General features: G+C 31.5%; 1 protein-coding gene across 1 annotated transcript; it reads left to right on the top strand.

Moving 5' to 3' along the window:
* Positions 1 to 4,117: 4,117 nt before the first annotated feature.
* On the top strand, positions 4,118 to 5,313 carry LOC120193260. The gene is made up of 2 exons (XM_039195801.1): positions 4,118 to 4,428; positions 4,752 to 5,313. Exon 2 carries the CDS (start codon positions 4,763 to 4,765, stop codon positions 5,222 to 5,224), a length of 462 nt encoding a protein of 153 aa, XP_039051732.1. The 5' UTR covers positions 4,118 to 4,428; positions 4,752 to 4,762; the 3' UTR covers positions 5,225 to 5,313.
* The last annotated feature ends 8,406 nt before the right edge of the window (positions 5,314 to 13,719 follow it).

Here is a 13,719-nt window from a genome sequence, read left to right as displayed (position 1 = left end):
CTGAGTAGTGATACTCTCGTCATTATTATCGTATTTCCCTTCAATGCCCCTTGAACTGAAGGACAACTTACACGTTCTCAGTTCATTACTGTTTCCAAAGAATCTGACTTACTTATCTCATCGCTTGTCGGTATATCCTCTGCAACAATCTTCGATTTTAATTATTTGATACGTACTCGATTGAAAATACTTGGATGTATTATGCTTAGTATGTTTACTTCGGTTATAACCCACTCTTACAAGTGTTTCTAGGCCCTCATGGTTCTTTGCGTCCCTCATGGACTAAGTTCCACCATTACGGATCCTCTTTAACTTTTATGGACAGTAAAATGTCAAATCTAACCATCCAAAGTGAGTAGTATCGATACTCTAGGGTCAAGTATCGATACCCCTATGAGTATCGGTACAAAAATGGATTTTATTGCTAAAAATTGGCCCAATACCGATACTATAAGGGCAGTATGATACTCTTCCTGGAAGTATCAATACTCCCTATCATTTTCCCAAAATTAGTCCCAATTCAACCAATATCGATACTGTTCATCCAATATCGATACTTGAAACCAGAAATACCTTATTTAAGCTCGAAAAACACCCAAAAATGATCTTAAGGGTCTTAATTTCGTTTTAAATCATGTTATATGCTTATGGAAGTTACTTAGGGTCATCTAGCACCCTAAAAAAACAATCTAAGATAATAAAAAATGTCTTTTATGGCATGAATCAAGCATAAACCCTAAAATATTCAAATACTCAAATCTTAACAAATCATCATGCTTATTAAAGTCTTAACACCACAAAGGATTATAAATACACTACCTTGCAGTCGAAATCCTTAAATGAAGCTTCTTTAACTAGCAACCACTCTCTTCCAAGACTTGGATAGTAAAAACCCACACTTTATCTAGCAAACAAGAAAACCAAGGCTTTGAATCATCAAAACGATTTGCTGGAGGGATTAAGGACGAATTTGAAGTGTGAAAGATGCCCAAAAACTTAACTTTGAGATATGGAACTTAGAGAATATGAAGGAGGAGGAAATGAATGAAGAGAAATGAAGGGAAGAAGATGAAGAGGGAGATATAAAGCTCTCATCTTTTTAAAATGGGATAATTAAGCTTTTGGTTCATTCTCATCTTTCTACTATGAAAAAATCCATTTTTTATGGCTAATTGGATCCAATCACAACACAATTAAGCCCAACGACTTAAATTATGAAATGCATGAGGTCCACATGCCTCTCGGGTAAACCCGAAACTATTAGCCCAAAGTTTGGGCCGTTACAAAATGAACACGTTCACGAACGTTAAATGAACGAACACGAACACCTTTAAAAATAAATAAACGAACACAAACATGATATTAAAAAATTAAACGAACACGACCCGAACATGAACACCTTTAAAAATAAATAAACGAACACGAACGTTGTCTCGTTTGTTAAAGCTTGATTCATTTACACCCTAAATGTTTAGACTCTTTTCAATTAAAAAAAAAAGTTTATAACTAGAATTTACGATTGTTCCTCCTAATTATATTTTCTTTAAGAAGATATTGTATCATCTAAACTTAAGACTTTATATATATCATTGACCTCATTTTATTGATAAGAAATAAAACTATTTTCAATCTTAATTTAAATATTTTTAAAAAAATACATTTAATTATAAAAATATTTTTAATATTTTATAATACATTAACATTAATTTTAAGCCATCAAGATGGATCAAATTCAACCCTGCACAAATTTTTAGAACTAGACCATGACTCAGTTCAGTTTGTGAACAAAATTTTGTATAATCCTACTTATGCCCTGTTTAATATTACGATTGGAAAATATTTTTAGAGCCAAAATACTTTTGGGCATACAAAATATTAAGTATATAACTTTTCGAAGAAAAAAAAAGATTTTAAAAAATTGATTGGTTGAGTGAAACAATACCTCAAAATATAAATTTTAATTTTTTAAAAAAAAACTAAAGATCATAAAAATATAAAATATAAAAAAGTTAAAATATTTTTAAATTTAAGATACCTATTATGGGGGGAAATAAAATTTATAAAAATATAGAAAAATATACAAATAAAATATAATAAAAATAAAACATGTAGCACATTATTATTAGACTCTGTTAATTTTTTTTAATAAATTGCAATGAAATATGATTTAGACACATAAAATGTTATTTCTAATTTTAAGATTTTTTTTATGAATAGTTTGAGTGAGCATAAAATAACATCTGTTTAAAATTTTTATTAATTATTAATAACATAAATATACTTCACAGATATAGTTATGCAAATTTAGAATCTCTTTTTTATTGAAGTAACCTGATGAATTTATTTATAAAAAAGATAAAATTATTTCAATAGTTTTATCTTAAAGGTAATATTTTAAATAAAATTTTATTTTTCATATAATATTGATTATTATATTATTAATATTTTTGAACTTTATCTTATAAACTTAAAGATAAATATTAATATATGACATTATTTTAAAATTTAATATTAATATATGATATTTATTTTAAAATCTTTGAATATTTATTATGAATGAAGAACTCTGACATCATATATTAAATCAGTTTTTTTATAAATCTAATATCAATATAATATAATATATATTCAATTATTTTTTATTATTTGATAATAAACACTCATAATTCTAACTTATACAATTTTTAAATTTAAAATCTTAAAAGATAATAATAAATGTTAATCATTGAGATAGTTTCATTCGTTTTAATTACATAAGTGTGTGACTTCATATATCCAGCTAGTAAAGGTAGTTCTGCTGTATGGAAGTCTAATATAATATTAAAGAAATGTGCTACCGAGAATATTAATATTTTTTAATATTTTCGGTAGAACTCTACCTAAAATGTTATTTTTACCGGAAATGTTAATTTCGTTACCGAAAATGATTATTTCCGATATTAACATTTTCAGTAGAAAAAATATCATTTTAGATAGCGCTTAATATTAAAATTTTTGATAAAAAAATAATATTTTAAATAGCATTCTGCCCAAAATATTAAAAAAAATATTAACATTTACCATATATTAAGTTTATTTGCTTAAACATCCTAACAATTAAAGATATCCAGAAGGAGAGTCTTCGAAGTTGTCCCTTACACGATTTCGGGTCGCACGTGGCGGAAGATTATTAGTGGGGAAGGAAGGAATGAAATAGTTTGTTCCAAGTTGATATAGCTTAGCTGGCAATCAAGAGATGAACGATCAGGATTCACTTAAAACAAATATCGATGATGTGGAATATAGTCTACTATAATCGACCCTTTAAAAGTTCAATCATTGGCCTCTCTTTCTATTTCTAAATATGAAAAATGCCTTGATATTTATTTTAAAAACATATTTCAATACCTTATTTTTATTAATCAATTAAAAATGAATGTTTAATTATATAAATAATTTTTTAATAATAATAATTTCAAAATTCTTCCTTTTTAACATATATTTAAATCTATTCAAATTCAAAATTTTCAATCATACAAATATTAATCTATTAGTTAAAACATTCGGTTCTAAAAATTCTGTTCAAAATAGATAATTTGATTATTAAAAAAAATAAAATAATTATAAAATAATATCTATTTATAATTTTTCGTTAATAACACAATCATATATAATAATTAATTAAATTCTAATTTAAAAAAAAAGAATAACATTCATTTTATCGGGTCATTCAATATATTTAATTTAATTATTTTTCTCTTAATCAATTGTATGGAATAATAATAATAACTTTAGACAAACATATTTAATATCAGATTATATTATACTTGTAATAAAAAAAATAAAAAAAAACCGTGTAATATGGATTCATGCTTAATAAAAAGTGTTAATCAAAAAAATATTTAATAAAAAGTGTTTGGCGAAGTAATAAAGAAATTATATAATTTGTTATTTTCAAAAAGTTGTATAATTATTAAAGCACGATTTTTTATATCTTAAAATTAAAAATACATTAATGACGTAATATGTATGCAATTATATAGTCATGATTATAGCATTTAACTAATAGCATTGAGTTGAAGTTAACAAAACTTATATGATTGGCTCCGGGTGCCCCCCATTTTTCTCTCATTTATTGCAACCGCTTTCGAGAGGGGAATTGTGTGGAAGAGAAACAAAAAGCAATCTCTTGGCTTTTGTTCATAAGAAAGATCTCGTCTTTGAGTTTTTGTACTTTTAGAGAAAGCCAGAAAGAAGAGAGAAAAGAAAAAAAATAAGGAAGGAAATGATTCTCATGTCTGAGATTTTCTTCACTGCTGGAAAGCTGGAAGAAGGAGAGTGGGAGAAGGAGAGATAATAATAATAATAATAACATCACGTATTCGCCTAAAAACCCACAGCACCACAAGAAGGAAGAAGAAGAACCCCAAAGTTTTGTTTCATCTTCTGGTAATTCTTGTCAACACACTTTGATTTTGTTTTTCTTCTCTGTTGCTGTTTCTGGGTATTATGTCAAAAGCAAATCTGAACATAATCCGATGCATTTAGATTACTGATGATTGGCTTGTATGAACGATCAAAAAAAGAATGATAATTTATTAGTCGTTAATAATACTAACGCCAGCTAAACGTTAGGTAAGGTGTAACATATCTCAAAAGTCAACGTTCTTCTTTCACTTCTTTTTCACCGTATTCACGTCAAAACAGAAACACAGAAGAAGAAGCAAACAGTTGTTTATTCACCTTATTTATACCTTGTTTGCTTCGAACAGCGCTATCGGCAATGTCTGAAACCATAATCGGCGATACCATGGCGGTATCATCAGAAACTCAAGCAATATCGGCAAAACCCGAAGTCGAGTCGGTGAAGTGCGATTGCTGCGGACTGACCGAGGAGTGTACCCCGACGTATGTCGAACGTGTACGAGAAAGATATCAAGGTAAATGGATCTGCGGGCTGTGTACTGAAGCAGTGAAAGATGAGATTACGAGGACACACAGGCTCATCAGCACCGAGGAAGCAATGGCCAGGCACATGAATTTTTGCCGAGACTTCGTCTCGTCGGGACCGCCTTCTGATCCTACAATTCATCTCATATCTGCCATGAGAAGTATTCTTAGGAGGTGTTTGGATTGTCCGAGAGGTTTGAGGTCAACCCCGAGTAGCCCCACGAGGAAGGTGGGTGAGATTCGGGGTCCAGGGCTTACTCGGTCCGAGAGTTGTTTCCCTACCCTCTCCGGTTGAAAGAGCCGTACTGTTGTAAGAGGAAATTCTATGTAGATTTGATCTCAAATATACTTCTTTCAGATAAATTGCACTTGTCTTTTCCATTCTTCTAAGCTTATGTAGATCAATTTGTTGCATATTAATTTCACTTGCTGGGAAATTTTATCTATTGGGCTAGGACAAAATTAAGATTTAAAAATTTTATCTATGGGGCTAGGACAAAATTAAGATTTAACTAATCTAATTCTATATGCTTATTCCAATGTAAACTATCAAACATTATTATATTTTTTTAGTTCGGGATGATTACAAGGTAATATATATTTGAAAGACTCATTGACAATAAACGCTCAAACATCCTGTCGATATTGTGCTTAAACTGGGGACCTCTAGGGAGAATAATCATCCCTTTAACTATTAAAGTCGTCTGGTTCGTGCAAACTCTTTGAATCACTAACGATAAATAGAGATAAAATGTTGAATAAACAATATTATTGCAACCAAATACAGATCTCTCCAGAGATTGATCGTGGGGGCTAGACAGTCGTTTCTACTGAAAATTTCAAATCATCGTATAATTTAAATTTTTCTTTTTGTATTTTCATTAATAATTTATTTACATATCTAAAATTTTGTAAATTTATTCTCTAACATAAAATTTTATGTCTTTTCCCGGAATACATGGATGCAATTGTGGGGAGCTTTGCAGTGGCTAATGTAAAGAGCTATCAATGTAATATATGTTTGAAAGACTCATTGACAATAAACACTTAAACATCCTGTCGACATTGTGCTTAAACTGGGGACTACTATAGAGAGTAACCATCCCTTTAACTACTAAAGTTGTTTGGTTCGTGCAAACTCTTTGAATCACTTACGATAAATAGAGAGATAAAATGTTGAATAAACAATATTATTGCAATCAAATACAGATCTCTCCAGAGATAGGTCGTGGGGGCTAGACAATCGTTTCTACTGAAAATTTCAAATCATCGTATAATTTAATTCTTTTTCTATTTTCATTAATAATTTATTTACATATCTAAGATTTTATAAATTTATTTTCTAACATAAAATTTTATATCCGTTCCCGGAATACATCAATGGATGCAATTGTGGAGAGCTCTGCAGTGGCTAATGTAAAGAGTCAACAGACACAAGATTGTGGGTGCATGCATGGTTGTTAACTAAACAATAACAAGTAGGGTCATGGATTCCGTCAAAGGAGGACAGATCATCTCACTCTGTTTCTTTGTTTTTATGATAAAACAAAACTGGTTGCAGTTTAAAGTCATAAATTAGTTAAATTTATAATGTTTAAAAATAATTTTGATACAGCAGAATTATTTTAATATACAAAATTATTATTTTACCAAAGTTTGTAATTATATAAGTGTGTGAGAACATGGTTGATGTGGTGCTATCTATTGCAGAAAACATGGAATTAGCTTGCTGGCACATGTACCGGTGGTTGGAAGGTTTGGCATTATCCAAATAGGTAAGATTCCAACCCTTCTCTCCATTGCTTGCATGTTTTTTCCTCAGCTTTAAAACTTTTATTTATTGATTTTTAAGGTATAATTTCAAAAAAAATCTTAATTTTAAATAAATAATTATTTTATTTTTAAAAAATATTTTAACTCTCAATATTTTATCTTCCTTCATCTTCTTCTCTTCATTTTATTCTTCATCATTTGTTTCTCCTCCTTTCCTCTTCAAGTGACATAGCTAAAGGTGAGTCCATTGAGCCTTCCATACTTATTTTAAACTTCAAATTCACCCCTAATCCCTCCAACAACTCTGTTTTAATGATTCAAAGCCTTGGGTTCTTTGTTTGCTAGAAAAAGTGGGGGTTGAGCAACCAAATCCTAGAGGGAGTAAGTGTGGCTAAGAAAGGAGTTTTATTTCAGGATTCTAGCATCAAGGTAGTTTCTTTCTAATCTTTTATGGTGTTAAGGCTTTCATAATCATGATGCTTTGTTGAGATTTGGATGTTTAAGCATTTTAGGATTTTGCTTGATTTATGTCATAGATGATGTTTTCGTTGCTTATATTGTGTTGTTAGGGTGCTAGATGACCCTAAGTAACTTCCCTAAGCTTTAGCACATGATTTGGGACCAAACTAAGACTCTTGGGAGGATTTTTTAGTGTTTCCCAAGCTTAAATAAGAAATTTTTGGGTTTGATTATTGATACTAGATGAATAGTATTGATACTGGAAGAATTAGGATGATTTCTGGGTAGTTTAATATAGAAGTATCGTTATTGAAAGGGGGAGTACTGATATTGCCCCTCTAGTATCGATACTGGAGTAATTTTTGGAACATCAATGATGTTTTTGGTATTCATACTCAATGTATCACCCCAAGTTCCGGGCTAGTACTTTCGAGTTTACCCAAGATGATGTGATCCTAACCAACCCCATCATTTCGTATATACTTCTCATACCTTGGATATTTACCATGAAGGATTCTAAGGGAGTATCTTCCTTCTTTACTTTACTTTATATCTTTGCATTCATATTATATTATATACTTAGAATACCATGTAATCCATATCATACACATATATGCCATGATTGCATTTCATCTCCTAGGATACTATTATTACATGTTTCCATTCATCATTTATGAATACCATATTTATCATACTTTGTTATACCATACATTCATTCTATGTTAAGCTTAATCATGATATGCTTTAGTCCTTATACTATGTCCATCATATACTTTGCTTAGCATAATGCATTCATACACATCTTTAGCTTATGATATGTTCATGCACCATTACCTCGCTCATTATATGCATAACATTCATTGCATTTATTAAGTATGTTGTTGATTAAAGCATGCATTGCATTTAAGCTTATAGTTCATTCATGCATTAGATCACTTAATAAACTACTTCATTTAAGTCAGCAAGCTCATTGAATAAAATTAGTTCATTGATTACACTAGTTCATTCATTTAACTAGTTCATTAATCAAATTAGCTCTTAATTGTTTCATGCATGTTTTTTATTTAAAGTTTGAATAAAACCTACTTTTTTGTCTAGGTGCATGAGGGAAGTTGAACAGTTTCAACCGATGCAAGATTATCAATCAGAATATCTTCAAATTATGGATGCGATAAAGACATGTTTGGATCCAAAAATCAATTGGACATTATTCTCCTATCTCTTAGATTTCCAAATCCTTTTGAATCACCTCAATCCAATATCGTGAGCTTGATATATGATCGATTTACCGAAGACAGTGCATGTTGGAATTTTCATTACAAAAAATTTATGCTAGGATGATTTGGATGAGTTTGAGCCAAGGAAGAGTCATTTTATGCTAGCAATTGAAGGCCTTCTTTATTCACCTATTCAAGGCTATTCAAATATGATTTTATCCATGCAATTAAGGTCATCTTTATTCACGCATTCATGGCATTCAAGGCTGAAATTATCATATAATCTCAAGGGTTGTTCATATTCTTCAAGTGAGAATGCAATAAAGGTTTGTTTAATTCACTTATTAAGACAATTAAGTGATGAATATCAGCATGGAATAGGAAGAGACACGCCAAATTAGATGGTAAGGTGTTTATTCTCATTCAAAGCCTATATTCATTCTCTTTTATTTCACAAGCAAGCAAGACAAGGCAGTCTAAGAGTCCTCCACCCCTTGGACGAAAATAAGGCTAAATTCAACTTCAAAGTGTCTAGATTCATCCCTAAAAAGGATATAGAATATTCAACTAGCCTTGAAGATAAGAAAGACAAAGTATTCAAGTGTCTTTTATTGTTAAATTGATAAGAATGTCTTCATCTTTTGAGTCTTCTAATGGTGCTTATAAACATTATAAATAGGAACCTTCACTTCATTTGTAACGCACAATTTGATTTATGAAAATGCTTTGAGAGTTTTCTTTCATTCTAGTTCTTTTGATAGAACTTTATCAGCTTCAAGATCATCATGTAGTCTTCATCCATTACATTTGATTATAGTGTTGGTTCCTAGCTCATCTATAGCTAGTGGGTCACGTTTCACCTACTTTCAATTCGATTCCATCACTTCATATTGTTGGTTCCTAACTCCATATAGTTAGAGGGTTACAATCCATTTTCCTTTCAATCTATCTTACATTCCACGCCATTACCAACATATACCTTCGCCATACTTCCATTTCATCAAAACTACAACTTCCATCTTCTTATGTACTTAACCAAATCATAAAAATAATTTCCATATCAATCCCTCATTTCCATCTAGGTATGCATGTATGTTTCCATCAATATAGTACAACATATATCCTTAATGCTTGTCTTGACTATTATATTAGACTGAGCTAATGCTATGTTTGAGCGAGAATTTTACCAATGTTTATATGAGATCGGGTTTCCTTCCATGGTCTACCTAAAGGCTTTGTGAGGATCAGGAGATCATTTAATAGCTTAGTGAGAATTTTATCGAGGTTGTGATTACAGAGTTACCCGAGTTGACTAGTATCTGACGGCTATGTGAGACCGGATACTAGTAGTGTGTTGTATGTTACATTTAGAGAATGCGCAATAGTTATAGATATTATGGTTAAAGACCTCGTACACGTATACTCATGGCGATGCCTTTAATGGAGGACTAAAGAAAGCATGAGACCCTTACTTTAGTGGCAGAACAGTTGAACTTTAAGTACGTAGCACTTGATTATGATCATGCATATGACTACTGCTTATTACCATGTCTTCTAGCATGCTATTTTTATGAGACTCTTAATGTTACTCTAGATTAGCGATTATATTGCATGGCTTTGTAAGCAAAGCGTTCGGATGTTTCCATCTATAAGTTAGTAGTTGAGTCGTTCGAAAAGCACAATCGCAGTATGATTTCCAACATCTCTTCTAGAGTATTGTATTGTTACTTTTAGTGGGCATTGTATTCATAAACTCCTATTTATGTATTTGGATTATCAAACCTTGAGTTGTATTATTTGATTTAAACTATGTGTCACACAGCATGGATTTATAAAAGTGTTTATAACTATCATATATGTCTATTTTGATACCATACAATATGTTTTTAAATGGAAATGAAAAAGGTTTTTAAAGATAAGTGGTTGCCACGATGGCACGATGTAGCACTTTATGCCCATTCGAGTTTAGAGAGTTACATAAAAAAATTTAGTATAATTGCTTGCTTGGTCCCCAATATTTATATAGTTTATCAATCTGATCATAATTTAATCCAATTAAAATAAATTTAATCTCTAATTAAATAGTGACAAGTGTCTGTACCTAATTAGATGTTATTTTCTTATTCTTTATTTATCACCCTATAAATAGAGAAAATAAACAAGAGAAAATACACCAAGGGTGATTTGAACTTAAGAACACCAGAATAGCAAGGCTCGCACCTTAACCACTCAACTAAACCTCACATTTGACTTTGTATTACAACATTTTATATATAACTTATTCTACCAAATGACAGGAGAAAAAAAAAAGTAAAAATGATTCCAAGGGATTTGAACCTAAGATGCATAGTTGAAACCACTCTAACCTCTAAGCCAATTTAAATACTTAAAAGAAAAAGTTTTAGTATGTTTAATATAGTCGTAATTTTTTATTTATTATTCCATTATATTATAATTTAATAAATATAACTATGAATAAATATATAATATTAAATTATATAATTAAAGAAAATTAATATGTTCTATATATTCGTATTTGTTGTTAATGTAAAAAAAATATTCTTAATTTTTAATATATAAATTATTAATATAATTTAATAAAAAAATAATTCTTAATAAATGTTAAATCATAATGAGTATATATATATAATATCAGATTATAATTAATAAATAAAAATTAAGAATTATTTTTTATATTAGTAAAACTTATGAATATATTAAATATACCAATTTTTTTTTAAGTATGTAATCTGGTTTAGTGGTTATGTTGATGTTATTTATTCTTACAATCATATGTTCGAATCCTCTTGGTATTATTTTGGCATTTTTTTGGCATTAACCTATAATTAGGGATGGGCATAGGTCAGGTTGGCCGAAAATATATATCCTCCACCCGACCCAAAAATTTTACATCCTTCACCCGACCCGATCGAAAAATATATACCCTCCACCCGACTCAACTTTTTGAGATAAAATCCAAACCCGACCCGACCCGAAATAATAAAAAATATTATTTTTATTCAATAAAAATAGTGATTTAATTGAAAAAAATAATATATATAGAGGGGTGTTGTTGTGATTATTACTAAATATATAAGGTAAAATTATATTTTTTTCGAGTCGGGTCAGGTTGGATATTTTTCACCCTAAACCCGAATCCGACCCGAACGTAACCTTTATAAAATCCAATCCGGTCCGAACTCATTTTTTTTAAAAAAAACCGACCATATTAGGTCAGGTCAAAACCCGTCGGATTCGGATCCCATGCCCATCCCTACCTATAATAAGTTATATAAAAATGTTGTAATTTAAAACAAAATACGATGTTTAGCTATTTAGCTGGGTAGTTTAGGCGTGGGCCTCACTATTAAGACGTTAGGCATGGGCCTTACTATTGAGACATTATCAGGTTTGATTCCCCCTTAGCACATTTTCTCCTGTTTATTTTCCCTCTTTAATAGAGTGACGACATGTGTCATCACTTTACCAGATGAAAAATCAATGAATTAAATAAATAAAATTAATAAAAGTCAATTGAACCACCATGAGAGACACTGCTGATTTTACGAAGTAAAGCCCATCGCTAGATCCGAGCCACTTCACCCAATCAAAACATGAAGACGAACTCATAAAACCGTTAAGAAGACGCAAAAACTCCTCCCATCGAGACCTTTCCCAGTCAAACACATTCCTCCTTAGAGAAATGTTCCAACTCCACCCCATGCATTCTTGACACCAAAATTTGCAATAAACTCTCCTCTATCCAAAGCTAACCCTCGAAAAAACATCACTTGAGAGGACGATTACCGATATCAAAACCTATTTGCTCTACCATCCCCCACTTGGAGCCCGAAAAACTTCTTTAAATTTAGATTTTCACCATCACCGATGTAGGTGTTAAGAATTCCACGCCTACCAGATTAAAGAGTAGGGGCGAGATCCCCTGCCTAAGGCCTTTACCTAAGAAAAAACTATCGGTAAGAGACCACTGACAAGAACAGGGATAGAGGTAGAAGAAACACACTCAAGAATCCACTTACACCATCACTCGCCAAAACACATCGCCTTCATAACCCGGATGAGGGAATCCCAATCAACCGAGTCATAAGCCCTCCAAAAATCTATCTTAAATATCACACCCGGCTTGCCACTCTTCCTTATCGATCAATAACTTTGTTTGTAATCAACGAACAGTCCAAAATTTGCCTACCTGGGATGAAAGCGAACTGAGACTTGCTAACTGGAGACCCCAGGTCTGATCATAAACGATTAGCCAACACCTTTCTTAACAACCTGTACACCCCACCAACAAGGCTAATTGGCCTACAGTCTTCCAAAGATTAAGAATTCATTTTTTTTGGTATCAAGGATATGAAGGAATGATTCAAGTCAGCTTCTATCACCCCCAATATCAAAGAAGACTTCAAAGAAACTCAAAATCCCCTCTTTGAGATTAGGACAAAACTGTCAGGTTTTCCCTGAAAATGGTGAGAAAAGGTTTAAGGAAAAGAGAAGAATTTTAGATTTCAAAAAGGAATTCCGTGTATTTTCATTCATAATTCCATTGTTCTGGTACATTTCATTTATATTCCTCAGATAATGCAATTATTTATTGACAGCCGTATATTTTTCTAACAGCATAACCGTCTGGTCCACCTCAGCATCCAGCTATGGCCTTTCTTGTCTGATCTGTTAATTACCTTCCAGCCCAATTACCATCTTCAGCCCAACTACAGTGCCCATCTGTTGTTTAACCCAATTGTTAGCCTCCTCATCTGCCCCAATAACAGGTAACTCTCGAATTCCCAATTTATTTTTCAATTTCCCATTTTTCATATCTGTAATCCCTAATTCCTCTCCTTCTCTTCCCAATTTCTCGTCTAAGGTCATGAAAATGCCCCCTTCTGCAGTTGATGCTTGTCCCCAAGGATCAAAATCAAGAAATAGCGACTTCATCACATTGAAATCCTCCCAGGTAGCATTCTCCGGTCCAAAGTTCACCCACTGAATTAATAACTGAGTGACTGCCGTTTTGTTTCTTCTCACTATGTGTTTGTCTAATACCAGGAGAGGATAGACACGAAGTTGACCCTCAGTATTGACCTCTGGTTGATCTCTAGAGGTAACTACTTCCTGTCCAATTTTCTTTTTCAAAAGGCTAATATGGAAGACAGGGTGTATTTTCGAATTTTCAGGCAATTGCAATTTATAAGCCACTGATCCAATTTTTTATATAACCTTGTAGGGTCCATAATACCTGGCTGAGAGCTTCAGATTCTTCCTCAGTTCCACAGATGACTACTTATATAGTTGAAGTTTAAGGTAAACTTCATCCCCCACT

Source organism: Hibiscus syriacus, unplaced genomic scaffold, assembly GCF_006381635.1.
Source record: "Hibiscus syriacus cultivar Baekdansim isolate YM2019G1 unplaced genomic scaffold, ASM638163v2 tig00116994_pilon, whole genome shotgun sequence".
In the NCBI taxonomy this organism is placed as follows: Eukaryota; Viridiplantae; Streptophyta; class Magnoliopsida; order Malvales; family Malvaceae; genus Hibiscus; species Hibiscus syriacus.
This window is presented reverse-complemented; position numbering and strand designations above follow the sequence as displayed.

What these genes read in the sequence shown, in the direction of transcription:
- LOC120193260 (XM_039195801.1), top strand. Translation starts at nt 4,763, where the DNA reads ATGTCTGAAACCATAATCGGCGATACCATGGCGGTATCATCAGAAACT.